Genomic DNA, 14,221 nt, shown 5'->3' with positions numbered 1-14,221 from the left:
ACTAGGCTTCTTGATATTATAGAATATGAGGGCCAAATTGAAATTCAGGCCTTTGATTTTATGTTTAATATTTGGTATTTCAAAATATTTGGATTTGAAAATGAAATTATATCCTCTCAATTCACAATCACATACGCCAACACTCACATTGCACACACACAACATGCACTATATATATACATGCTCACTATACACACCGCACATAGAAACGCACAATTCATACATCATACTCTTTCTGTCCATGAATATTGTCCAAGTTTGACTTGACACGTATTTTAAAAAATGTGAAGAAAAGTGAGTTGAAAAAGTTAGTGGAATAAGAGTCTCACATTTATATATTGGTTTTATAATAAAATGTGAGTGTAAAAAAGTTAGTGGAAAGTGATGACCATTTACCAAAAATAGAATAAAAGCAAAGTGAACAACTTTTCACGGACGGACCAAAATTGTAAAACTGGACAACATTTCACGGACGGATAGAGTATTATGCACACATACATATAGCTTGCAAATACTCGTATAGTACACACATTGCACATAAACTAAACCCTGCAAGACTTGCACACATATTTAATAAGAACTGACCAAATTTGGACAATGTATACAAAATCTGTCTATGTGGTGCCGAGAACGCCCGCTTGGCACTCACGCAAAGTTAACAGGCTTGGTATGAATTGTGCGGACATGTTTGGTACCTCTTATGTGAATTGATCGAACACATTTCCCCTGAGACATTTTGATCCAAACTGCCAAAGTTGCCGAGTTTTATAAAATACTCCCTCTTCTCCTGAATTTTGTCACATTTTTTTTTCTGCACTTATTTTATAAAAATAATAATAAATAGTTGGAATAAAATGTTAACTAATTTTTCTTAAGTTGTGAATTTGCTAACTTATCAACGTAGTGTATTAAAAAATTAACACAATCACATAAAATGTCAACACATATTTATGTTGACATTTTAATAAACTGTGTTGACATTTGAATATTAATGTCAACACAATGTATAAAAATATCAACTTAAGTTTCTGTTGACATTTCATTATCACCGTGTTGACATTTTTAATATACTACCTTGACAAGTTAGCAAGTTGCAACTTAAGAAAAGTTAGCAACGGATCACATGCACACATCGACTATCTATTTTTAGGGGGCGTGCAAAAATTTCAAAAAACCGAATTGAATTCAACTGACTTTTAGAATTTAGTTTGATTTTTTTTCAGATTTCGATTTGCTTTCAGTTTTACTTATATCTACATTTTAGGATTTTTTGGTTTTCAGTTCGATTATGTTATATCAAAACCTAAACTAAACCGAGTACCTACTTTATTACTACTGTATAATATACTTTTTAATTCATTTATACCTACAAGTTAAAAGTACAAGTAAACAAAATGTAAAACAGTTTATTTCATTTTTATATTCATTTGGGTAGAAAAGTTGGCACTCGAAGAAATGTTTGGTGCTCCATTCTTTATTGGTGAGATTATCTTATATCAAATACTAAATTTATCATTAAAATCTATTAATTTATCATTAATTAATTAAAATTAATTTATTACTAACTTAAATTGTTATTATGTACATCTATCTAAATATCATATATAATAAAATTATTATTATTTGTACGTAATGATTAATATGTGATCTGTCGTTAGTCTATAAATATGTTTTCCAGATTTTACGTATATATTACTGTGATTAAATTTATAAGTTTTTAAAATTACTTTTTATGTACGTATTTAAATTATGTGTATAAGATGCTATTTAAGTTCAATTAAGACTTGCACTATATGAGTCCCATATCATTTGTGTAACCTAAATGGCGTTAAACTGTCCCCTATCACTTACCTAAACCATAAGTACTAGTAGTAATTTATTGTTGTTGAAAATGTCAAATATTTTTAAATATAAATAATTTTATTAAAAATACGCATATTGAATTTTTTTTCCAAACGTGTTAAATTTTTAATTTTTGTATTCTATATGTGTGCGCAGTTATCAATATGAGTATCATTTATATAACGCAAGTAAGCATTGCATTCTCAAATATTTAATTCACATTAACGAAATTAGAGCAATTAAATAAAGGAGTACTTATGAATCGCATGGAGTAACAACAATTTAAATTAAAATTTAAGTGTTTAACACGTGAATGCATCAAGTTTCCCACTAAGTTCCCCACTATTTTGTTAGGTCAAATTAGTTAAGTTAGCAGATTCCCTTAACAATACAAAAAAGTTGCACGATCGAATTTGCATTTTGTCAATTGAATGTTTACATATTGGATAATGTCATTATCATATTTTGGAGGGTTAATTACACGACTTTCATCATATTTAATTTTGGCTTATTGTGTAAAATTTGTATAATAATAACATTATTTTTCGATAGTAGAAAATAGACATGCCAAAATATTTTTGGCGGCCAGAAAATGACGTGACCTAAATTATAGTATTTCATGTTGGCCGATGATTTACTGCCTAAATGGAAATTTTATACATAAATAAAATACGTACACACAACTAGTTAATATACACCATATATTATTAGACTCACTTATAGTATATCTTTGTAGCTTCATCTAGCAAAATTATTTCCAAATGAGCCCTTAATCAATAAATTTGTATGAGTGTCTTCATTTTGGCAATGGATAAATAAGTGTAATTTGATCCAATATCAGTTCTATATGTAAACTGAATCTAATAATTTTACAACAATCTTCTGTTTCTATTTCACAAAATTTTAAGACTCAATTTTTATATTGAGACAAATGTAATTAATTAACAGGGGAGAGAGAGGGATTTGGATCCTCTACGGTGTGCACCTAATAAAATAATTTTTTAATATAAAAAAAAAATTTTTTTAATGTGTTGTGAGGTGCACAGCAGTGCTGTGCACCGTAGAGGATCCAAATCCGGAGAGAGAGAGCACTATAAGAAAAAAAAAAGAAAAAAAGAATTAAGGTCCCAACTATAAAACCATTAAATAATAAATCATTTAATATGATAAAAATATTAACCAATCCTTAGCTCATGATTTCGAGATATGACACAATGGGCAAAAATAGCTAAAAACTGAACCTTCATGGTTGAATCATTCGGTAACATTCCTTTTTTTTCCTCCAATTTTATTCCAAGAAATTAATGATGCTTCTTATCTGGATAAACAGAGCTGCATCGATTAAAAAAACAATTAATTAAGCTTTATTCTTCCCAACGAATTTTTCTAAATTAAAACCAAATCCACATATTAATCAATGCATTGTTTCCATTTGAGCAAAACAGAAAAAAGCAAATGGCTCTGAAGCTTGATTAAAGTTTCTCACTTTGTAGAGAGCTCTTTATCCCACCATTTTAGCTGAAAAAGGCAGTAGATTCACATTCTCCCCTCTCTTTCTCCTCCTTTTTGTCTGTGACAGTTTTTATACAAGAGACCGCCTTTGCAATGGAGGGGCAGTAGGGGCAATTTGGTAATTTCATGACTGGTAAAGGTGGTGGGGAGAGACAGAGAAAGAGCAGCGGTGGTTTGTTAGAATCTGCGACAAGAACACCCCACTCAACTCCACCACCCTAAATATTTCCATTTCTTTTTCTTTTTCAATTTTTTCTGTTTCCTAAAATCACTCTGTTGAAACCAAAGATTTTAGATTCAGGTTTATTCTCAGAGTTGGAGTGATAATTTCTCTTTCTCTTTTCACGATGTCGACATTATAGATAAACCCCCATTTTCCTTTTTACTTCGTTGTTGAAGAAATTGAAGCGAGAGGTTCTTGATTTTGCGCAATGTCTGCTAAATCGAAGTAAGTGTAGCTCTATCTACTCTTTTTTGTGGATCTGATGCGGTTTTGCTTTCTCATTCGCTATAATTTTGTGTGTGTGTGTTTGAATTTTATTTTATTTTATTTTTTCTAAATTGAATCTGCCATTTTCGTGTTTGATGATCAGATATGTGTTTATTGATAAGATAAGAACGTAATGTAGTTAGAAAATGTCGCTTCAATTTCTTTGGGTTGCCGAAAAATTGCTTGTTTATTGAACCTGCATAGTTATCTTGGTTGATTTGTTGTGTATTTTAGTGTTTAATTTAATTAAGTTTTATGTTTAATTTTTTTTTGGGATTTAGCACGTGTTGTGAAAATGCCTTGCTGTAGAAGTGGAATTGGCAGAAACTATTCCATGTTTGGATTATTATCCATTTTTGTGGAATTGAACTTCATTCCTGAAATGTGCGTTTGTGGATCTTGGATTTTTGAGTTGAGAGTTGAAGAATTTCTGCTTTGTGTAGATCTAGTTTATCTGGAACTCCAAATGCTAAAGCATCACCGGCAACTCCTCGAATCAGCCGGGGACTTGCTAGGCCTAGTGGTGATTCGATTTCCTCGTTGCAAAACCGCCGCCTCTCCATGGATCGATCCCCGGGATCCGTCACGCCCAAGTCTAAAGTGGAGAGGATGTCTCCCAAGCCCAGCACCCCAACCGATGTAAGTCGAAGTAACTCTGATTTTTAATGCGTAGTTGCATTGTGCTGATCTTGTGTTTCGTGTCAGAGGAAGCCAACGCGTTTGGTGAGGCCCTCTTCAGAGCTTCAGGCGGAGCTTAGTCAAGCGCTGGATGATCTGAAGAAGGCGAATGAGAAGTTGGTTTCAGTCGAGAAGGAGAAGGAAAGGGCTCTTGATGAAGTGAAGGAAGCCCAGAGATTGTGTGATGAGGCGAACGATAAGTTTAAGGAAGCTCTGCAGGCTCAGAGACGTGCGGAGGAGAATACTGAGATTGAGAAGTTTCGAGCGCTTGAGATGGAGCAGGTGGGGTTCGGGGAGAATCACATGAAGGAAGACGAATGGCGGAAGGAGCTGGAGGATGTGAGGAGTCAGCATGCCGTGGATGTGGCTGCGCTGCTGTCCACGACTCAGGAGCTTCAGAACGTGAAGCAAGAACTGGCGATGACGTCTGCTGCTAAGAACCAGGCGCTGAACCATGCTGACGATGCCACAAAAATAGCCGAGATCCATGCAGAGAAGGTTGAGGTACTGTCTGCTGAAGTGATTCGCTTGAAATCTGCGCTTGAGTCGAGGGTGGAGATGCAGGCCGTTGAGAACAACAAATTAGTGTCAGGTTTGGAGTTAGAAATACATTCTCTTCGACAAGAACTTGAACGAGTGAAGTTTGTTGAGGAGAAATTGGCCGGAAAAGATGCTGCGATGGAGAACCTCAATGTTGATCTAGAGGCTTCAAAGTTGTCCGAATGTTATGCGCATAATCTAGTGAGGGAGCTTCATCAACAAGTCGTGGAGCTAACGTCTCAGGCTGAGCAAGCACGTGAGTCAGAGAAGTCGGCTTCAGAAACTCTTGGAACGGTCGTGAAGAAACTGGAAGACAGTAATGATCTGCTGCATGATGCAAAGTCTGAAATCGAGGTGCTCAAGGAGAAGCTCGATTCGTTGGAGGTCTCAAGCGAGAGACAGAAAAGTGGCTTGGAGGAGTCAGAGCATCGTCTAGAGCGAGCTAGAGCAGAATCTTCTGAACTGGTGAAGAAGGTTGAAGTGCTCGAGTCTGAACTCGAAACCATGAGAGAAATGAGAAGCACGGCGTTCAACAACGAAAAGATTGCAGCTGCTAGTGTAGAAAAGCTGTTGGAAGAGAAGAACAAGCTCATGAACGAGCTGGAAACTAACAGAGACGAAGAGGAGAAAAGCAAGAAGGCATTGGAGAGTTTGGCATCAGCGTTGCACGAAGTCTCCTCGGAAGCAAGAGACGTTAAAGAAAAGCTAATCTCAAGTCAAGCTGAAAATGAAAGTCACGTAACACAAATAGAGGATCTGAGACTGTCTCTGAAATCAACAAATGAGAAGTATGAAAGCATGCTCGATGATGCAAGAAAACAGATCAATGCTCTTACTGATTCGGCTGAGGAGTCGAGGCACAAATGTGGTAACTTGAAGGCCGATTTGGAGCAGAGGGAGCTAGATTTGGCGAATTCTGTGAAAAAGTCCGAAGATGAGAAATCCGATATGGAAAACAAAATAAGCAGGCTGATTGATTCAGTCGAACAGTCAAAGCTCGATTATGGTAACTTAAAGGCTCAGTTGGAGCAGAAAGATCAAGATTTGATGAAGTCTGTGAGAGAGTCTGAAGAAGAGAAATGCCGTATGAAAAATGAACTAAGCAGGCTGATTGAATCACTTGAACAATCAAAGCTCGATTATGATAGTTTGAAAACTGAGTATCAGCAGAAGGAGATAGATATGTCGAATTTGGTGAAGCAGTCGGAAGAAGAGAATGCTAGCATGGAAAACGAAGCAAGACGGCTGGTGAGCTTGCTAAAACTGGCGGAGGAAGAGTCGTCTGCAGCGAAGGAGGAGAGGGATCAGTTGAATAAGTCCTTCAGCGAGGCTGATTCAGAGGCGATTCACCTAAAGCAAGTACTTGGTGAAGCGAACGAGGAGAGCGCGAGGCTCAAAGAGTGTGCGAACGAGATGGAAAACCGATTGTATAGGATTCTTGCAGAGAATGAGGATCTGCACAAAAGGGAGGCAGCGTCAAAGGAAAAAATCGAGGAGCTATCTAAGTCACTCGAAGAAGCACTGGCCAAGCAGGAGGAAGAAAGTGGCAACCTAACGACCTGCGAGAGAGACTATGATATGCTTCCGAAAGCGGTAGAATTCTCCGAACAGAATGGCAGGGGAGATGTGAGGCATGCAGCCGAACCCCAGTCTCAGCCGAACGAGCTGCCTGTCAAGGAGGGGCAAGCCGAAGCGAATGCATCTAGTGATGAAGTTGAGAACTCGAATGAGAAACTAAAAGGTGGTGAAAGGAACGCAGAATCCACAGAGGTCGACCTGAAGATGTGGGAAGGCTGCAAGATCGATGCGAAGGACTTCTCTCCTGGGAGAGAAACGGAGCAAGAATCATTAGAGGATGAGCTAGAGTCAAAAGGCGAAGGCGCTGATATGTGTGATCAAGCGAACGGGGTGTTGTCTGGGGATAGTGCTGGGAACAACGGGAGCCCCCAGTCGAAGTCAGGCAATCAGAAGAAGAAAAAGGCTCTGCTGCAGAAGTTTGGAAGCCTGTTGAAGAAGAAGGGCAGTAGCAATCACAAGTGATAGCAGATATATATTTGTGTTTAGGGAGGTAAAGTGAATATTTTTTTTCATATTTGCAATGGAATTTGGTTTTGGTGATTTGCTTCATTTTTTGTTCCAATTTCAGCCCTCTTATTAGGTTTGTTTGGAAAAGTTGAAAGTGGAGATTTGTACCATCATGCTTTAGCATATTATTTGTCTGACAATGTAATGTGAGTTATGTGGTGGACTTGCCCCTTTTTTTTATTAGGTCTGATCTTTAATTCTATGTCGTGTTTCGATTTACACATCACGGGATCTTGTATTGACGTGTACCGATGAAATGAAATATACAAGGTTAGGTTATGTCATCGTGCCACGGGGATGTTACGCATGCATCTCTGAAATGAAATAGTACGTGTTCATACGCTATGCTCGATATACATGAGCATATCTTCATTGAGATCTTACAAATACGAGTTCAGAGTTTCGAGGTAGGAGTATATGACAAGAGCATGGCAATGTATGTTGTGACGGTGTGACTAAGCTAAAATGGATAGAAACAACACCATCACTATTTTTTCATACTTTTTAATAGTTCCCTACTCATTCACTTACAGAATAAGATTATATAAATTTTGTGTTGAAAAATAAATATTTCATTTCAAATTGGAATGAGGGAGTTCTATTTAAGAACCAATTTCGTCATTTATATTCTAAGTATAGATAATATTTTTTTAGAACTCAAATAATGTTTTATTAATAGCAAATCTGAAGTGGCTACTACTTGCATGAATATAGAAATTTATTTTAAATTACAATAGCAATGACCTTCTAAAAGATTAATATATTCTGTCTCATTAGATATAAGAAATGTTTGCTTTTCGATCCATAACTTTATATAGTGTTAGTGTTATTTTGTGAATTAATGAATAGAAAATAAAATAAAGGGAAGGAAAAAAAAGTAGAAATGATACTATTTTCATTTTAAGAAATATTTTATTTTTAATGGGACAATCTAGAAAGAAAAACATTTCATTTTTAATATGACAAATTAAATAAATTTTAAGAAAAAGGTAAATTAAAAAAGTATATAAAAATAATCATATTTGTTTTTAGTATTGAGAATAAATAAAGATACAATCATACATCTTTAAAAAAATGTACTAATATCTTCTCTAAGTATCATTTAAAAACAAAGTTTTCATGAAACGGAAGTAAATACGATAATTATTTATCTTGTAGATGTTCTAATAAGATTATTTTGCATTTTTTAGGAGTACTTCCTCTATCGCATAATAGATGACATACTTGACTGATGATACAAATTTTAGAAAATAATGTTTTATCTTTTATGTGTTAAATGAATTGAGAAAATAATATATTTTATATTAATACGAGAGATATTTAAAAAAAAGAATGATATGCGTCATGAGATAAATTGAAAAAAGGTGTGATACTAGTAGTAATTTATTATGAAATGGAGTAAGTTACTAGTAGTAGTATTTTGTTAATTGAGAGATTTATCTGAATCATCACGTCACCACGACTTTGCAAATAAAAATAGGAGAGAGAAAAAGGTATAGTGAAATGGATGTGAAAAAAAAAAAAAAAAAAGTGAAATAGCGTGAGATTAAAGAGTGGCTCATAATACCAGACTATCCTTAAACATTAAGATTCAAAACCCCAAAATAATCTATACTTCCGTAGGATTCTCGCCATAGTTTACAGATTAATCAATGAAGCTAACGATGTTCGCCGAATTGATATGCGGTTTGGTTTTCTACCGCATATTTAAGCGATTTTTCTTCGACGATGATGCCGAATTCGATCTCGATTCCTCGCGTTTCAATGCCCTTACTGCCGTCGCTAAAAGGTTTCATTTATTAATACGAATTGAACTATCCTCATTTCTATTGATGTGTAATTGTGTGGGAATAGATTGGAGAAGCTGTATGCCGGGAGCAAAGTTTACGTTGGGCTCCAAATTCCAGACCCTGATTCTGCTTCTCGCAAAAACATTGATCTTGTTCTCGTCACTAATCAGTAATTCTCCCTCTTTTATACATTTCATGTGCTTATTGATTCTGTAGTCTTGTTTCCTACGCCATTGTTTAGTGTGTTTAAGCTAGCGATGCTTTTGCCTGGTGAATCGTCAGCTCCTTTTGTACTAATTCATTAAGTTTACAGAGGAATTTGAATTGTTATGGTTGGGTGAATGTTGTGCTCCTCTTCTGCAGTGAGGCAATAGTGATTTCTGTAAAGAATGTATCGGGGTTTGTTTCGGTCGATAAGGATGGTAATTGGGTGTGCACTGACAAAAAGCATCGAAGAACTGACCGCCTTCCCAATCCCGTAAGCTACTAATCTTCCATCAGAAAATCTAATGCTGCAGCACAATCTGCAGTTATCTCGATTGCAGGCTGTCTGTAGGTTGCATACACTTTGCATACTTCACCACATTTTCTATAGGGTACTATGACTTAGTTAGAGGTGGATTTGGAAACCACTGCTAGGTGAACAATTTGACTCTTCTATTAACCTTGACGGTGTTGTATGCTTTATAAACACAATCGTAGCTTTTGTGTGATAAGATTGAGGACTTAGATTTGAAGTTACTGAGTACTATGGCACGTAGAGCATGCTGACAGCTGACCTGACTTGTATATCATCTAAAAATGAGCTGATTCCATATAGTGGGATTACGGAGTATTTTGTAGTTGTTGAGTACGTTGGCCTAGAACAGATAAGAATAAGATATCTTATAAGATTTTCAAAAACTCTTAGTGGTTAAGTATCGTCTGATCCTAAGAGTTGTCATCTTCTCTAGCTCAAAAACTAGTGCTTTTCTTTTTCTTGCAAGAACTCATGCCTTGCACAAATAATCTAAATTTTTACGATTCAGGTAGCTGAAATCGAGCACTTGGTTTCCATTCTTGAAGGGTACCTTGAACAAAGGGGAGTTGCTCTTCCAGAAGGATATTTATCTTATAAAGTCATATGCCCTGATCCGAATTTTTGGTATGATTTTTGTTTTCTATGTTTTTATGGGATATGCTTGATTGATTTATTTTTTCCTGCCTTTTCTTCGTTTTATGACTCGAGAGTTGGGTGATCCACTAATCTGTATTGGTTTCATGCTGAGGGACTGCTGTTGCCTGCTATTGAGAGAAATACTTTTTTTTCCCTTTGGTTTTATTTGTTTCCTACATGAGTTGTGTGTTTAGTGAAAACTATCCTTTGCAAGTTTCTTAGGATTCCTCCAGGGTGTTACGTGTGTAATGTGAGTGTATGTGTGTGAAGTATGCATACTTGTTCTGTGGGAGTGTGATTGTGTAGTGTGTGTTTGTATATGCAGCGTGTGTAAATTGTAAACTGTATGTAGTCGTTCGTTTTTCTGACCTTGCTGGTTTTCTATCAGCCAATCGGTCCCTTTCCACCTGAGGTCATTACTTATGGTCAGTGGACACAATTAAAACCCGAACACAACAGTTCATATTCTGGATGGATCAAAGGTGCGCTTTTTCGTGGGAAGAAATCGCAGGAGTCATTTTCCGAGAAGCTCAACTCTGTTCTCTGCACGGCTCCAGCATGTGATAGGTTTGTTTCAGAGTCACTTTTATGATTGTGTCTTAATAGCTTTCTAATCAGTTTGACAACTTTAAGGGCTGTGCTGCAAGCATGTCGATCCCTTCAAAAATAGAGTCAATAATTTAACACCACATTGATTTAGAAAAGATCATGTGAAACATCGGAGATTTGATGCTGTTGTGTTGAACCCCTTAGACTAGCTCGACTTTTCATTTTTTAAAGGAGCTTGGCCTACAACTTAACGAATGTGGACATTTTGCCTAATGTAATGCAGGTTGGAGGTCAAAGGGAATAAGTGTATATTGGGAGAGTTTCTCGAATTCAAAGGCAAACAAGAAGACCTCCGGGCATTAAGAAAGATCAAAAGATCGAAAGTCAGTCATATGACCTTTCAGAAGACTAGCATGTTTTCTTTTGGTACATGCTTTCGTCACCTCTGTTGGATTTTGCCACAAAAAATCTGCATCGCATTCACTGTACTTCTTCACATGTTTTACTGCCGGGTTTTGTTCCTTGCAGTTCATTCGGAAGTCCAAGTCTTGTATGCTTTGCGTGATTATCGCGTTGAAGGACCTTCTTGGTCGTCACAATGGAAAGAAGTTGCTGTTAGATCGAGCACGGAGGTACTTTTTAGGCCACAGAACTCTACTAGATTATGCAAGTATAAGCTTTCTACAATTACTTCGATCTCACTGAGTGTTTGAGCACTGCGTATAGTATGAAGTATCCACCACATATATGAGGTAGCAGTTTAAGTGGTAGTGCATTACTATTCCCTCTTCCTCTGCTTGAATGCATGTATCTAATCCATGGATTGTGGTTTGTAAATTTATGAGCATAGATTAATATTAAAAAGTAGCATTTGGATGATGTGTGTGAAATGACTTAGGTAGATGTATCAATTGATCATAACGCCTTGTCAAATATGTTGCTGGGATTTGGACTATACATGGCCAAGTTCATTGTGGGGAATAATCTCATGACATCAGCCACTTTACCCTTTTCTTCTTCTGCTAGGTTCAAAGAATCGCATATATATAGGGAATATGCTACACACTATTTTAGTGAGATAGAAAATATTCTAATATATCTAAGACTTTACTTTTCTTCATTTTCACTCGACATATGCAATGTACATTGCCAAAATGTTCGTCTCCTTTCGTGGAAACTGTTCGTGATTTTGTGTCTTTTTTTTTTCCCCTTGAACAAATCAATCGATCGATTCATTCATCAGTCGCTTGTCATTTGTAATCTACTCTCGAAATCCACCATCAACTTGCGCAATTTCATGTTGCTTATCCTCTGTTGGTGCACACTGTCGTCGTCGAACCTGTGATCACAACACGATTCACGAATTTTAACATTCAGAGACACAGATTTTATCGTTTCTATCATGGTTTCAAAAATATTTCTAGCTCTGCCACCAAGCTACCGACTTACATGTCTTGTGACGGCGATGACGGAAGGAGCATCTTTGCCAGCTTCACAACGTCGTCGTTGCAGTTTATGATGCCATTGAAGCACAGGTACCGGCCATACGAGGAGATATCCTCGAAGACGCAAATGTGTGCGTCAACGAGGAAGTCGAGGTCGACGGTGACAAGGACGCCGTCCTTGAACATCTCAGCGGCCCCAAGCAAGTAGGGGTCCTTGATGCTCAAGTCGGGGTACATCAACAGCCCTGCATTTATCGACACCATGTTCACCTCCCGGTCCATTGCCAACGCCCATGCCGTCTTCTCGGCTATGGTTTTCGACAGGCCGTGCCATAACTGCATACGAGATTACGAGATGAAACACTATAACAAGACAGTCAAATCTGAAATAAAAGAAATATTATCTAGCTAACAACTACCTTAAACTTATTGCAAAAGTTGACATCGCTCCAGTTTCTTTCATCGACGTCGGATGTCCGGCTATCATCGTGTTCCCTCCAGACGACGGCCGTTGCAGACGACGTGAAGACGACCTTCTCTATTGTGTCCGTCTGAGCACACGCCTCCAACACGTTGTGGGCCGCTCTTACTTCCAACTCACCCATAAATTCCTGCACAAATACAATCACTCTAACGTGATCAATTGCACTTTCTTGCAACTTTGACGAAGACAATTACACAAGTTTACAGCTAAAGCTGTCGGGTAGTTTCCAAAGGGTGTGGTGTCTCCATTTGGATTCCAAACGACATTTAATTCCGATTTATGTCGCATTCTAGATTTCGTATGGGCGAATTCCTAACTACAATTCAACGATAAAAGATTGAAGAGATATGAACTTTATAAAAAATGAAGCTGATTAAAAATCAGTTAAAGTTGAATTTCCTTTGATAATTTTACTCGAAATATATATGCAAACAAAATAAAGCTTAAGGTGGAAAAATACAGAGTAACGTAATGGATGACGTAGTGAAATCCTATGAGATTGAAATATATTTGGATTTTTGCGTGCACACGTAGCTTTGTTGGTTTTCTCATTTAAGCCGTCCCCAATAAAAGGCTTGAGAAAAAATAAGACTCAATCAATATCCTTCTAGAAGCAGTCATTGGAAACTGGTTTGTGAGCTATCAAAGGAATTTAATAAGCTGCAAAAAGCAATCGACCAAATCTCTCTCTCTCTCTCTCTACAATTTGAGATAGGTGAAAGGGGGGAGAAATCGGAGACGAGCTTACATCGTAGGTAGAGTGATCGGAGGGGAGCTCGAAGGAGTAGAACAAGGCGCAGCAGCCTCTGAGAGCATCCAAAATGCTGTGATAATCCAATGGATCAGAATGAAATACTCTCAGCTCCTTCTTCTCCATCGATTGCCTCTTGTAACGATGCATCTCCTCTGAAAATCCAACCAATTTCACATCAAAATTTCAAAATCGGAAACCTAAATACGATCAAAGCGACTGAGAATACAGATAGATAGATAGATAGATAGATAGATAGATAATCAAAGCGACTGAGAATACAGATAGATAGATAGATAGATAGATAGATAAGAGAGATAAGAGAGATGAATAAATATACCGTGGCTATGGACGGCGGCGTGAACGGTGTAGCCGCGGCGGAGGAGGCGGTGGACGAGGGCGGAGCCGAGGCGGCCGGAGGCGTCCATGACGCAGACGGTTTTGGATGAGTTCCAGAAAGAAGCTGGCGCCATTGCGGAACTGTACAGAGTCGGAGGGATGTCAACAATGTAGAGGGGTTTTAGAGAGAGAGAGAGTGTGTGTTTTGGAAGGAAGTTGAGGGATTATCGAAGGGGTGTATGTATTTAGAGAGAGAGAGAGAGAGAGAGAGGGCAAATGAAAGAAAATTTGGGCATTGAAAGAGTGTGTGGTTAGCAGATGGTTGGGAAGGTGGTAGTTAGTCACAGGTAAACAACAATAATTATTTTTATCCTCTATTTTTTCTTATAATTATTAACCAGCACTCCCCTAATACTGTTAAGCGGTACAAAAAGATGATGATTCCATTGAATATAGTTTGAAATAGCGAGTAGAACACAATATATATACATGCGAAGTTGTACGGAAAAAAATAATCCTATTCTATAAAACTTATTTTGTCAATGATGTGATTTAGGTAA

General features: G+C 37.2%; 2 protein-coding genes and 1 pseudogene across 2 annotated transcripts; 2 read left to right on the top strand and 1 right to left on the bottom strand.

Annotated features, from left to right (window-relative positions):
• Window positions 1-3,264: 3,264 nt before the first annotated feature.
• LOC121763421 (WEB family protein At5g16730, chloroplastic-like) lies at window positions 3,265-7,301 on the top strand. The gene is made up of 3 exons (XM_042159433.1): window positions 3,265-3,802; window positions 4,288-4,483; window positions 4,550-7,301. The coding sequence occupies exons 1-3, from the start codon at window positions 3,786-3,788 to the stop codon at window positions 7,100-7,102; spliced, it is 2,766 nt and encodes a 921-aa protein (XP_042015367.1). The 5' UTR covers window positions 3,265-3,785; the 3' UTR covers window positions 7,103-7,301.
• Window positions 7,302-8,678: 1,377 nt separating this feature from the next.
• On the top strand, window positions 8,679-11,521 carry LOC121763827 (annotated as a pseudogene).
• Window positions 11,522-11,762: 241 nt separating this feature from the next.
• Window positions 11,763-14,012, bottom strand: LOC121763826 (cinnamoyl-CoA reductase-like SNL6). The gene is made up of 5 exons (XM_042159910.1): window positions 13,663-14,012; window positions 13,320-13,477; window positions 12,507-12,698; window positions 12,092-12,423; window positions 11,763-11,981 (listed from the first exon to the last, which is right to left on the bottom strand). The coding sequence occupies exons 1-5, from the start codon at window positions 13,793-13,795 to the stop codon at window positions 11,882-11,884; spliced, it is 915 nt and encodes a 304-aa protein (XP_042015844.1). The 5' UTR covers window positions 13,796-14,012; the 3' UTR covers window positions 11,763-11,881.
• Window positions 14,013-14,221: the final 209 nt, after the last annotated feature.

This window comes from Salvia splendens, chromosome 14 (genome assembly GCF_004379255.2).
Source record: "Salvia splendens isolate huo1 chromosome 14, SspV2, whole genome shotgun sequence".
Classification (NCBI taxonomy): Eukaryota; Viridiplantae; Streptophyta; class Magnoliopsida; order Lamiales; family Lamiaceae; genus Salvia; species Salvia splendens.
The sequence above is the reverse complement of the archived record's forward strand: the minus strand, read 5'-3'. Positions and strand labels throughout refer to the sequence as shown.

Coding starts and splice junctions, on each gene's coding strand:
- LOC121763421 (XM_042159433.1), top strand. Junction 4,484..4,549: donor AGCCCAGCACCCCAACCGAT/GTAAGTCGAAGT, acceptor GTTTCGTGTCAG/AGGAAGCCAACGCGTTTGGT.
- LOC121763826 (XM_042159910.1), bottom strand. CDS start 13,795: ATGGCGCCAGCTTCTTTCTGGAACTCATCCAAAACCGTCTGCGTCATG. Junction 12,699..13,319: donor CCGATCACTCTACCTACGAT/GTAAGCTCGTCT, acceptor GTATTTGTGCAG/GAATTTATGGGTGAGTTGGA. Junction 11,982..12,091: donor TCATCGCCGTCACAAGACAT/GTAAGTCGGTAG, acceptor TTGTGATCACAG/GTTCGACGACGACAGTGTGC.